General features: G+C 40.0%; 1 protein-coding gene across 1 annotated transcript; it reads right to left on the reverse strand.

Moving 5' to 3' along the window:
* Positions 1-4,724: 4,724 nt before the first annotated feature.
* Positions 4,725-9,657, reverse strand: LOC146389419 (uncharacterized). Its single transcript, XM_084911214.1, has 6 exons — positions 9,613-9,657; positions 8,048-8,392; positions 7,832-7,957; positions 6,606-6,932; positions 5,608-5,934; positions 4,725-5,538 (listed from the first exon to the last, which is right to left on the reverse strand). Exons 1-6 carry the CDS (start codon positions 9,647-9,649, stop codon positions 5,516-5,518), a joined length of 1,185 nt encoding a protein of 394 aa, XP_084767340.1. The 5' UTR covers positions 9,650-9,657; the 3' UTR covers positions 4,725-5,515.
* Between the last annotated feature and the right edge of the window lie 4,179 nt (positions 9,658-13,836).

The raw sequence follows: 13,836 nt of genomic DNA on the forward strand, positions 1-13,836 counted from the left end.
CTAAAATTGTATGTAACCATGAATAACGTGTTTTGGAAACTAACTGCACAACAAGCAGCACTATTAGTTATCTCAGTCTCAGAGCAGCATTTCTAATTTTGATTGAAACTGTCAGAGAAAACGGAGCCTCGAGCGAGCCAGGATATTAGTTTACAGAGGCTGTTAAAATTATATGTCCAACGTTAAAATGTTGGTGACACAATAATTTCATCCTAATGGTGCTGATGTAGCCAAGTCCAGGATAGGGTAGGGGAAATTAAAGTAAGATGGAGAGAATGGACCAATAGCTAGATTCGTAGGAGGGATAAAGTGAGTTGCGTGGAGAAGAATGACTGGAGCCACAGGTAAAGTTGCTATGAATTGTATTAAACTATTTAGCAACAATTTAACAGCATTTCATGAACAGGAATGAAAACATAAAATAAAATACAGTGACAGCAATAATAATAACAATCAGAATCCTATCTGAGCTCAGATATGTCAGTCTTGCCGGCTTAATAGTCAGTGTTCAGTCAAGTCAAATCCAATAGGTCAAAAGTTTGTGATTGGTGCGATTTCGTCCTACCGCACTGTTGCAATTGTTCGTGAGAGAAGAGCAACCTGCCCTTCTGGGCCAACTCGGAATGGCTGTGGTTCGGTTCAAAGGGAAAGGCTCGCCATCTTCCTCGTCAGGAAGAGATCCAGGTCTCACGATCCCATAAAAAAACCTAGCCAGCACACTTCTAATGTTCAACTCTCAGAGAGGATCTTGTTCAACTCTCAGAGAGGATCTTGTCCACTTCATCCGCTCCCGCGCAGATCTACAACATTGAAATTGGGCCATTATATTCCCTGTTAACTTCTTGTTAGCGTTTTAGCTTCAAGGTTAGCTTAACAGCTTCTGACTCACCGCGATGGTTTCAAGGTCCGAAATGTTCACAATAAATCAGGTGCGTTTCTCCAAGGTCCATGCAGATCTCCGGTATGGATATTTGCCCAATTTATCAAGTTAATAGTTATTTTCCAGCGAAAAGCTTGGCGGTGAAAATCAGCGATGGTCTCGTGCGCCTCCGTCTCTCTCTGTGTCTGAGCACGTGACGGTACAGAGCAGGGGAAGGCGGGGCTTGTTCCTTCCTAACCAGTAGGGGTGTTAAATATACTCTTTGGGTTTTATTCTTATATTTATAGTATTTATCTTTTATTATTGATTTACTTTTGATCAACTCAGTGATTAACAGAGTAACGATAAATCCCAATTAACAATAACATGTTGTAGTGCATTACTGAGTCGTGTAAACTCACTGGGTTACACTGACATATTCATAGGGTTAATTTTTGAGACAATATATCATGAGGTAGTCACTATTTTGCAAATATTCCACCTTGTAGTGCAGTTTGCACAAATTGTTGTAAAAATGCACTCAGCCTACAAACATTACTGATGAGTCAAGATCTGCACAAATTGACAGAAACACTGAAGCAGCTCCACATTTATTCTTATTGTCATGTATGTCCTATTTGTCAGGTGACAGAAGAACCAACACAAAGCTCAGAGTGTAATGGTGATACAAGATCACAGGTGAAACTGGATGATGACTTGTTGGTTCATGACTGTATTTGAAACACATGTGTGACTGCATGTATGTGGAATGTCTCACTGTTATTCATCAGGTGACAGAGGCAGCTCTGCCATGTTGTAGCTCAGACAGAGGTGAAGAGGCGAGGTCACAGGTGACTGACTGATGATTTGGTGCTATAGATTAACTAGTATTTATTATCATGACAGTTGTCAGGCTGCTTTTAGTCATCCCAGTATCCTCAGTTGAGGCTGAAAGAAGCTTCAGTGCTCTCAGAAGACTAAAAACATGGCTAAGGTCAACAATGACTCAAATGAGATTAAACAATGCTGCTGTATGTCCACCAGGAGAGACTGGACAGTATAGATGTAAAACCAATATGCCAGCAATTTATCTCAGTTAATGAGAGGAGCAGGCATGTGTTTGGCTCCTTCTCATAGTGGACATTGAGTTGTTGTGTGGGACACCAGTAGTATTAATGTCTGTTGCTGTAACAGTAGCTCATACTTAGAATAAAAAATCCCAACTCATTGATTTGATCGGGGCAATAGTGTGGCTAAAATGTTGCATAATTTTGCTGAGAGATCTTTTACTTTGTGGTAATCTTAGATGGACATAAACCACCAGGTCATTCAGTGTCCCCTTAGTGCTAAGGTATCAGAGATGTTCAAATCAAATCAAATCAAAATTTATTTATATAGCACATATTAAAACAACAGTGTTGACCATAGTGCTTCACAGTCAGTAAAAGCATGAGACAGTTAAAACAAACAATAAAAGAGGACAACAAACAATAGGTAACAACACAACAAGCTAGACCTGCCAACTAGACAGAATCAAAAGCCAAAGTAAAAAAATAAGTTTTAAGACGTGATTTAAAAGACTGGATAGACTCGGCAGTACGAATATGAACAGGGAGGTTATTCCAGAGTCTGGGTGCCACGGATGCAAAGGCCCGGTCACCTCTCGACTTCATTCGAGTGCTAGGTTGTGCTAGGAGCCTGTGATTGGACGATCTAAGTGCTCTGTTGGGATTGTATGAGTGGAGTAGTTCAGAAAGATAGCTGGGCGCTAAATTATTCAGAATATTAAAAGTGAACAAAAGAATTTTAAAACCTATACGATATTTAACAGGGAGCCAATGTAGTTTGGCTAAAATTGGAGTTATGTGTTCATGGATTCTCGTACCTGTTAAAAGACACGCAGCTGCATTTTGAATTAACTGAAGCCGGCAAAGAGAGGAGTGTTGGAGGCCCGAGTAGAGGGAGTTACAGTCGTCCAATCTGGATGTAATAAATGCGTGGATAAGCTTTTCAAGGTCCTTTAAAGGAAGGAACGGCTTTCCTTTAGATATCTGACGCAACTGGTAAAAGCTGTTTTTTATGTTGGTGTAATGTAACTGAAGTAATGTTGTTAAGTCCTTGAACTCATATTCGTTTATTGTCATGACTGTATTTCAGGGCTGGACTGGCCATCGGGCATACCGGGCATTTGCCCGGTGGGCTGCTCGTGATTTTTCGTTTTTATTGGCCAATGGGGTTTTCTTCCTTTTCTTTTTTTAACGGTATAAATGAACGGTGGTGGATTGGCCAGTTGGTCATGATCGACTCTGGGCTGGACCAATTACAGCCGAGGAGGTCAAACTTTAAAGTTAAGGTGAAAAGGAATGGGATTTGTCCCGTACTACTTCAGCTAGAAAGTTGCTAATTCAATCATGAAACTGATCAATGATCAGCTGATCGGCTTTTCTCTCTGCGCCAGAAAGATGAAACCAGCAGAGGTCGCATTAAACAACAGCAACATGTTTAAGCTTGATCAGCTGTTGTTAGCATTTATTTAATATTAATTTCTAGTATCAGCTGATGTTTGCTGGAGCCACAGCTGTAAAGCTGCTGGTCATTTTGTTGGTTTGGTTATCTGGTGAGAGGGAAACATGAAGATGAAACCAGGAGATGTCCTTACTGAATCATCAGAGCTGAACAGGTGATGGAGAAACAGGTTTACCTTTAGGTGACATGAATGAGTTGAAGGGAAGTTATGAACTGTTTCTGAGAGACAAATAACACCAGGATCCTTTTCTGTGTAGCTGACAGCTGGTAACTGTGCAGGGGCGGGTCTAGCAAAGTTTTGCCAGGGGGCAGGTAGGGCATTAACAGGGAGAGGGGGGCACAAAGAAATACTTTTCTTTCTTATTCTCATTTAAAATGTCTCACTTTAATTAAATAATTATCTGAATCTTTCAACCAAAGTTTTCATCTGATGTAAAATGTATAGAAATCCATTATTGTATTCAGTAAATATTAAGTCTAGTTAGTATATACCCTAGTAAGTTATAGTATTCTTTACTTTGTTAAGGTACCATCTGTGCAGTCTGCAATTCTGTTGAAGAAAGATGTTGAATCTATTTAATTACTGGAGAAAAATAATAGATTTATGTGCATTTGTTTTATACGTGCATTAAATTTTAATCGGTTTTGTTAGTTAAGCATCTTGAGGCAGAGGGTGGGGGCGTGGTTCCCTACTTTTTTTCTTTTCTTTTTTTGCTGGGAGTTGGCAACCCTTTTAGTTATAGGTATATGTAATTATAAATTAGGTGCTACTGTTTAGAATACCAGAATAGGGAAGGTGGTGTAGGTTTAAGCTTATTATAAAGGCTTTAAAGGATTTTTGACTTTTCCTATAATACCATGGTGGGCCGGTCACTAGTCAAAATGCCGATATTTTGTCCCAGTCCAGCCCTGCTGAATTTGAAGTTATTTTTATTTTTGTATGTTACCTGATTTATATTGAATATGGCTGAAGTAAACTAAAGTCTAAACTACTTAGTCATTTGTTTAATTGTAATTTAGCATTATATAACTCACATATAAAACTATCAATTGTAATTTTAAATGGTTTAAAAGCATGTAGAATAGCATATGTAGGCAAGTACATTTCTCCTTTTTATCAAGAAGCAAAGACAAAAAGGAAAAAAAACTGAATCATTCGTCCCCACCAATGCCAAAACGAAATCTACGCCCTTGCACACAGCTGTGTCCAGCATGCTCCACCCACTGCTCCTAAAAAGGTGTGGTCAGTGATGGATCTCAGTTGTGCCCGCCAGCCTTCCCGTGCCCCTCCCCTGCAGCCGAGCCACAAACATCCACAGATACACACAGTGTAGCCGTCGCATTGAAATGTAATTATTATGTGATTGCAATGTTCAAAATTTGGTGTTTAATCTGGATTCATGTTGTGTTGTCGCCACCTACTGGTGGGCCTGAGTGTGGCGCTTTGTGGTGCGCATGCTTTGGGGTGATGCTCAATTAAGCGCACATGTCACCAGAGACTGAAGGCTCGAGCCAGAAAGAGAATGCTGGCTTGTGTAAAAGGTGGAAATATAGAAGATATGGACTACAATTGCTCATGAATGTTCAGTAGAAAGGCGCACACGGTATCTTGGTGCATTTACTTTGTGTGTATGTTTTATTTGAGTTGTAATTTTTGTTCTGCTGATGTAATATCCGTGTTTTTCATTGATCATTTCACCATAGTTTTTCACGGTGTTTGCTGGTGAAAAGAAGATTAAAATAGTGGCTGAACATCAGTTGGAGCATGGCCCTTTATTCTACTTCGAACATGAAAAACCTTCAGGAGCAGTTACACACAGTATTGTTAACGGTTACTCCACATGCACATGACACTGACACACCTTATATTTGGTCAGACTTACAGAAGCAGCCAACAGTGCACTTTCCAAGAACACAGGTTTGTAGGAGTTTATACATTAGCTGTGTGATCATACTGAGAACACATACGACACAACAGGCTTAAACAGGCCTCAGTATCAGCTGACAGCATCTTCAGCACCGTCTGTTCACTGATGTCCTTCACTGATCAACAATCAAATAAACACATCAAACTGATTGATCAGTGATCAGAGCAGACGGATCAGTGGAGCTGATCCTGATGGCCTCTGTTTATTTCTCGGCCTGATTTTTCCCTGCAGAGGAAACAGAAGAGTCACACCTCACACACACACAAACAAACAAACATGAATTAACTAACTAACCTTTAACTGTGAGCCACACCCTCTTGTATCTCCAGGCCTCCTTGCTGTTGACCTCACATCCGTATCTCCCAGCATCTCCCACTTTGAGGTGTCTCAGGGTCAGACTGAGGTCTCCAGACTTCAGAGCGTCTTCATTCATCTCAGTGCGACCTTTGTAATGGTCGTCCTGTTTGTGTGGCCAATCAGAGCCGTTCTCATACACGTGGACCTTCCTGTATTCTGGTTCATAACATTTCCACACCACTTCACTGTCGTCAGGCAGGTTTTCTGTGGTTTGAAAGGGAAGACAGATGGACTCCGCCCCCTCCTCCTCCTCCACCTGACACTCTGAGAGGACAACAAACAACGTGAGCATGTTAACATTTTACTTGTTATTGATGACACACCAGTCGTGGACTTTATGTTTTTATTTAATCCACCAGTTTTTATGTTGATTCATAAAAGCTGAATCAACATAAAACGTCTACAGCCTGTTCATAGCCCAGCATCATCCTTAAACCATTGGCTGTCTGAGTGGTGTGTACACTCATGTGGGTCTCTTAGATTCTGATGAGGAGAGACAGCATCTATCCAGCTTTGGAAGAAGCATTTAGGGAAATCTGTATGCAACACTGAGACCAGGATGTTTCAGGCTCACACACCTCTCTGCAGACACCTGCTGCTGTTGTAAAGGTTTTCATCACTCATCTCATTTTAGGACATTGGGAACGAGCTCAGGGTTTGTTTTTGCAACACTGTAGCCAGGCTGATAGAGTCAGAGCTCTGAAGTCTTATGTCTGATTCTCTTACACTCATCTTATCTCATGAACGTCCTCACAATATCTGAACCACTACAAAAATGAATAAAATTTACAGTTTCCCACAAACTTATCTTTGAGCCTGGTTGATGCTTTAACTGCTGACATTTACCAGTTTCTCTCCCACAAATTACTTCAGTCATTACAAACCACTGACTTATCAAACACAAACTGTGAATAAGGATCATCTGCTGCACTGACCTTCGACTTTTAACTCCACTTTTTTCTCCATCAGGACTTTTCCCTCCCTGCTGTAGGCGGTGCAGGTGTAGGTGTCCCTGTCTGTGTGTGTGGGGTATGTCAGGGTCAGACTGAGGTCTCCAGTCTTCAGCGGGTCTTCAATCATTTCTGTTCGGCTCCTGTAACGTCTGTGCTGTTTTTCAGGCTGCTCAGAGTCTTCCTGATACACGTGGACTATCCTGCCATCTCTGTCCTTCCACACGACTTTATTTACCTTGGACAGGTGAACTGTGGCTTTGCAGGGCAGCTTGGCAGACTTCACACCTGAACACACCTCCACCTCACGAACTGAAAGAACAACCAAGCACAACATGAGCTGCACAGCATCAGCAGCAAACTTCCTTTGACAGGATGAAGTGAAATGTTTGCAGTAAAACATGTTGGACTGGTTCCAGTCTGAAACGTGTTCCTTTGCTCCATGAAGAGACTGTGCTGTGTTTGGTGTCCAATCAGCAGCAGAGCTGAACTGAACGTGTCTGCCAGATACCACCAGAGTCAAAGCTTTCAGTGTCTCATGGTTTCACTCCAGTCAAAGCTGTGAAGAGTGTAAAAGCTCGAGGGAGAGGTGGACACAGTGTTTCTGTAACACTCATCACACATCTGACTGCACTTACAGTAAACCATAGACAGGGTAACACATGGACCTGCTGTCATGATGTTACTCTGTGTTTTCTGAAGTCCTGCTTCTAGCCTGGAGATGAGCTTCTTCAATGGTTGTCACAGCTTTTTCTATCCATGGGGCCTTTTTTCTTTAACTATTATAAGACTAATCCATTTTACCAACAGAAGGATCATCAGAGGAGAGCTGAAATTAACAGGTGTGGTTATTGATTGCACCTAACTGTTATGTTATCAGTCAGCTGCATCATCAGTGGATAGCAGGATGGACACTCCTGCAGGCACTTAGAGCTCAGCGTGTCTCCTCACTACCAGCTTTAGTTACTTTCTGTTAGCCTATAATGATAATACCAGAAACTTTGGCCCTTCAAACAAAGAGTCAGTCCAGACGTCTTGTACAGGATAACTGGGATCTAACAGTTCTTGGTAACCATCAGTGATGTAAAGATCACTAACAACTCATTCAGGACAGAGACAACAGCTATGGTGTTGTCAAATCACCAAATCAAACTTTGCTGACTACCTTCAAGGTTCTGATATTTCATCAGATGGTCCAATAAAACACTCACCTTCTTTGTTCTTTAACGTTTTGTATCTACAAGACAGCCATGCAGCAAACATAACAGCCAGAAGAACCACAGGAACCAGGACACCTGAGAGGACTTTGAACCAGACTGCAGAACGAGGAGGAAGTTCTGTGATCGACACAAAACAAACAACCTGAACATCAACCAACAGATTTTTAGAAATTCCCATTAGCATGCATCTGACTTGACAGCACTGACCTGTGACCTTCAGGTCTACATAGGCCTTGTTCCGATCTTGTCCATACTTGCGGTATGTGCAGGTGTAGTTTCCACTGTCAGAGACTGTGGGCTTCCTCAGAGTGAGGCCGAGGTCTCCAGTCTGCAGAGCGTCGGCTCTCAGTGATGTTCGACTGAAGTAACGAATGTTCTGATCTTTAAAATCGTCACCACTCTGCAGACGCACGTGGACTGTTGGGTCCTTGAGCTCCTCACGGTCCCACACTGCTGCTGTGGAGTCAATGGTAACATCAGCTTGTACCTGACAGGGCAGCAGGACAGACTCCACCCCCTCATACACCTCCACCCCTGAGGCATGCTGGGAACCTGAGGATAAAAATATAAAGCAGGTGAGTGCTGTGATTTTGTAACAGCTGAGAGACACAGGACATCAGGTAAAGTTCCAAAGTGTTTCCTGATGGTTCACAGATGAACTAAACAGGTAAAGAGGAGCCGACTGAGTCAACAACCAGGAAAGTGAGTGACTGAGTAGAAGCAGACGTCCTCTGCACATGTGCAAACATGTCAGCCTGTCTGACTCTGAGCCGTCCCTCTGATGGACACAGCTCTGATGCTGGAACATTTTGTGGATTTGTGTGTGACATGTATACCTATATAACTATATAGACCATATATCTATGTGCACTGAACATAGATATTTTAACTTTCACGCACAGTCTTAAGCACATGGATTATTAAGGGGGTGCAGTAACAGTTAATGTGAGAGGAGATTTCTCCTGAGTAACTCAACCTCCCCAATACACACTCGTCTTTCATGCAGCACAACCAAAACAGTTGCACTGTATGCGTGTCTGTGATTATGTCATATGATATAATCACACACACACACACACACACACACACACACACACACACACACACACAAACAGTGAATTTCCTTTCAGTGTGGAGATGATGCAGCAGAATTTAGCTTTGTGTTGGGTTCTGATGAAAAACAATCAGTAAGGTTTGGTTTGTATATTTACAACAATTAATGCAAAATGAATCAGAATAATCTGAACGAAGCTGACAAATATGTAAAAGATGCCACTGTGACATGAAACAGGTGAACAGCAGAGATGCAGTTTGTTCAGAATAAGTTCAATATGACCTAATGTTATATTAACAAAGTTACCATTGAAATGTTAAGATACTAAAGTAAAAAACTGAATACATTTACTTCAACCTTCAAATATAAACAGCTTCTAAACAAACTGCTGTGATGTTGTGTTTCACGAGTCATGCACACTGTCATCAACCTGTTGTTCATGAGCTGCTTCAAAATGAATAAAACACTGAGATCTGTGTGAATGTGTGTCAGTGCTTTATTCATGATGAACTAAAACCTCACTGAGCTTCATAGTGCTCAGTTATTTGAGCCACGTGGTGGGATCCACCCTGCATCACCCGAGCAGGGAGGGCTTCATTCAGCAGGACACAGAGAGCAGACATCAGTGCACTGCATATATAATAACCTGTGTGTGTGTGTGTGTGTGTGTGTGTGTGTGTCCGCACATGCATGCAGAGTATCAGAGCAGCTTTCTTACCGAGTAAGAGGAGCATCAGCATCAGTGGCATCTTCATCCTGCAAAGTCCCGTTAAATCTGATCCTCAGTCAGACACATGCAGCAGCACTGCAGACACTCCCAGAGGCTGCTGCACAAACACCAGCTTACTTTCACTTTCATTTTCACGCACGGGTTAAAAATAATTTATTTTTAGTTTGAGATTTATTATTATTGTTGTTGTTTCTGTCCTGTTCAGCAGCTTTAGAAGGAGAATTATGATCTGAATGCTTCGTCAGTTTATTTATCTTGTATGTGAATAAATAATATGTTAATGTTAATAATATGACTGAGCTGACAGGCTGGGAGGGGCAGATTATCAAGAAGAAAGAACAAGCTAGAGTGATAAAGAGAAAGAAAAGAGGGAAAATGTGCAGTAAAGCTGTTCAGAGGCTCTGAAAGCTAAGATCATCTGAGAGTCCCGATCAAAAGTTTAAGACTGCTTGAAAAATGTCAACAAATCATGTTTTGCATGGTTGGATCTTAACAAGGTTCCAAGTAGAGCTTCAACATGCAACAAGAAGAAATGGGAGAAAACAGTTTTTGAGCATGCAATTTATTTAAAACAATGCTTAAACTGAAACAGGCAGTTTTACAGCTGATCAAAAGTGAAACTGAACAGGAACATGCAACAATGTAACTATGACATAATCCAAACATGAACCTGAACAGTGAAAAGCTCTGTGATGTGATGTGACTGGGCATGAAGACAAAACAGACAACCTGACAAGGAATGAACAGAAACACAGAGACTAAATGCACACAAGGAGGTGATCAGGGGAAGTAGAAACACATGAGGAAACAGCTGACTGGAATACACCTAATGACCAATGTTCCCTCTAATGTTTCATGTGTCTGAACACACAAACTCCCTGAGCGTCCCTTGGACCACTGTGAGCAGCAGCAGACGTGTGCACTGTGGTCACACCAGCATCTAATCCATCCAAGTTACACGTTTATTAAAGTAATCAAATCACAGCATTTATGTTAGACTACTTTTAATTAACTGCTTTAGCCCACTTACAATGGAAATTAAAAACAATCTTGTTCATGACCTGTGTAGCATGTTAACACTATTGGAAGGAAAAATAACTTGAACTCCAATTCTGAAAACACAACTTTCTTTTTTTTTTTTTTTTAAATAAAGCTCTGACTTGTATTATGAGTCTGTGGTCTGAGAGAGAGTCTGTAACTCTGTCTGCAAAATACAGTAAATAATGACCAATGTTGGGCAATTAATGATATAGTTACTTCTTCAAAAAAGTAACTGAGATTTGCAAACAACAAAGTTTTTTGCAGCTGTTTACCTAAAAATGCAGCCAAGGTGTTTTTTACACAAACATTTCAAACTATTTACAGAACAATCAGCTGTTCTGCATCAAATCTGATGCCACACAAATTATTTGTGCCGCTCCAAAAAATAATTTCTGTCCACTATGAGATGAAGGAGAACAACAGCCTGATACCTGCAGGCCTGACAGCAGCAGATGTATCACTGCTGTAACACCTGTAACATTCAGCAGTCGCCTCATTGTTCTGACACACAACAAAACTACTGACTACACTACACACTAACTACACACTAACTACACAATTCAGGGTCTGCAGCCTTAAAGGCCGCATTTTAAGGCCGATTACGTCACAGTGACGCAACGAAGGCTGTCCCAATTCAAAGGCTGCTCGAAATGCAGCCCTCAAATGCGTCCTTCAGTTCCCTGAATTTTATTTTTTTTATTTTTTTTATTATTGTACAAACTAACAGTTACAGCGCATATCTTACAAATCAAAAAGATATGTACAAGTACAGGTGGTTAAGAACAAAGCAGCCATCGAACAAAGAACAAAAGAACAGTATAAGTCAGAGATAACATAAAGCAGCATACAAGTACATTAAGTGACCTTCCATATAAAAGTTAAAAAACAAAAACAAAGAAAACAAAAGTACACACAGTCCAGCTACATCAGTTGAAAAGCTGCATCAAAAATTCAAGTAAGGCGTGAACTTTATTTAAGTTACACTTGTCTAATGGAGCCTTCAATAGGAGGACTTCATTTTTAAAGCAAAAATCGGAGTAATTTTCAAGAAGCGACATTTGTGAATGAAAAATTTTGCAACTATAAATAAGTTGTTAATCCCAAATTCTATTTTCTTATTTTCTGTCTGTAGGCCAAATCTAATTACTTGTGTTCCGATTCGCATTTGAGGTGAGACAAACGACTGGAGGTCCATAGTGCGTCAACACAAATGATTTTTATTAAAACACATATATGTGGTGAAGATGAGCTCTGCAAAACATCAGCCTCGATCTCCCCAGAACAATAGGTGGGGTGTGACATTTATACATATGATGACCAGCAATATGCGTCACCGCAGATGAAAAACAACATGCATGTTCCAGTAATTCTAGGTAAGAGATATTCTAAAAAAGAACAGCTACTTCCTATGTTCCTCCAGATGCTTCCTGTCATTCCACTCCCTCTGCACTTCAGAACAGAACATGAGCATACCGTTTACAAGCAAAACAAGTCTACCATGTATGTGTGCAGGCAGACTTATGTGTGTGTTTTAACCTCAGTACATGACCTCACCCAACAAACAAAGACATTTTAGAAGTATACTTCCTGACTCCGTTTGAGTCATCTGTTACCAGGCAAACTTCAGTGCAGCAGGCTGCTGAATGCACCCACACAGGCCTTCAATATGTGGTAAATTGTACTGTAAACATGTAGGCAATTCTTTCAATAGCTGTACTTTGCTCCATAGATCGGCCAGACATCGCGCTGCCCGTAGCTTCAAACCATTAATTAACTTGACCGAGCTTCAACTCTTTAATTAGCAATATGTGTATAACATGATTACAGTTGCACCTGCAATGAAAGATTATTATGTGCTTATGCTAACACCTGAAATACAGACTTTAATATAACATCAACAGTTTCAATAAATGTGTCAATGAAATGATAATGATAAATCATAAGTGATGCAACAATAATAATAATGATTATGAATAGTAACAGTAAAATAATATTTCATCCCGACACTTGAAAGGTTAGAGAAGGGCAGTCAATATTTTAGAGGTTAACCAGAACTGAAAACCATCCCACAAACATCTGGAACTTTCACATGAATAAAAAAGGTGCTCTGTAGTCTCAATATCAGTGTTGCAAAAAGTGCGTTCGTATCTATACTGAATTTCTTGTGAAGACAGTCCTTGGACGGGTATATGGCATTTAAGGTTTTAAAGTGATTTTCTTTTGCTTTTGGTGGAATTGGAAAAGAAAGATACTCAGTCAAAAACCTCGAGTTATAATCATATAATATAATATATAATATAATTTATTATAAGTTAACACATATCTGTCATTGTCTAAAAGGTGTAAAACGGTCCAAATTCCATGATCCATCCAATCCTCATAAAAGATGGATTTTCTTTTATCGTATGCATCTGTTGTTCCAAATCGAGTTTGTATGTGGAGAAAAATTATGCTTGTAAATCATTTTCCAGTACTGGAGAACCTGTTTGTGAAAATTGGATAATTTAATTGGTAATTTGAAAATTTCAAAGTCACACTTTAGGAGAAATTCAATGCCACCCAGCTTCTCAAAGATTACTTTGGGGAAATGAAACCAAATACTGTTTGAGTTATTTATGAAAGACTGCAACCATTTGAGTTTGATGGAACCATCATTGCTTCAAAATCAATCGCATTCAAACCTCCTTCTTCAAATGACTTCACTACATCATTCTTCCTAATATAATGTTGCTTGTTTCTCCAAATGTAATTAAAGTTAATTTGATTTATATTATTGATTAGTCTATTGGAAACATATAAACATTGTGATGGATAAATCAGTCGAGAGATACCTTCTGTTTTAGTAAGCAAGACGCGTCCAAAGATGGAGAGGTGTCTTTGTAACCAGCTGATTAGGATCTTTTTAGATTTCTGGGTAATATGCTCAAAATTTAGTTTCTCTCTATTATTTGTATTCTTTGACATTATAATACCCAGATATTTAATTTCAGTTTTAATAGCTATGTTAAGAGAGATACTGGGTTTACAATCATGAATAGTTAATAATTCACATTTTCTAATATTCAGGTACAAACCAGAGGCCTTTGAAAATAGTGAAATTTCATTTAGTGCGAGAGGAACCTGTGACACGTTCTTTAAAAACAGTGTAGTATCATCTGCTAATTGACTTAT

Source organism: Perissodus microlepis, chromosome 3 (genome assembly GCF_051167445.1).
Source record: "Perissodus microlepis isolate ML-2025 ecotype Zambia chromosome 3, ASM5116744v1, whole genome shotgun sequence".
In the NCBI taxonomy this organism is placed as follows: Eukaryota; Metazoa; Chordata; class Actinopteri; order Cichliformes; family Cichlidae; genus Perissodus; species Perissodus microlepis.

Excerpts from the sequence above, each read along its gene's own strand:
- LOC146389419 (XM_084911214.1), bottom strand. The coding sequence starts at position 9,649 with ATGAAGATGCCACTGATGCTGATGCTCCTCTTACTCG. Across the intron at positions 7,958-8,047 it reads TGTAGACCTGAAGGTCACAG|AACTTCCTCCTCGTTCTGCA; the intron begins GTCAGTGCTGTC and ends TGTCGATCACAG. Across the intron at positions 5,935-6,605 it reads AGTGGAGTTAAAAGTCGAAG|AGTGTCAGGTGGAGGAGGAG; the intron begins GTCAGTGCAGCA and ends TTGTCCTCTCAG.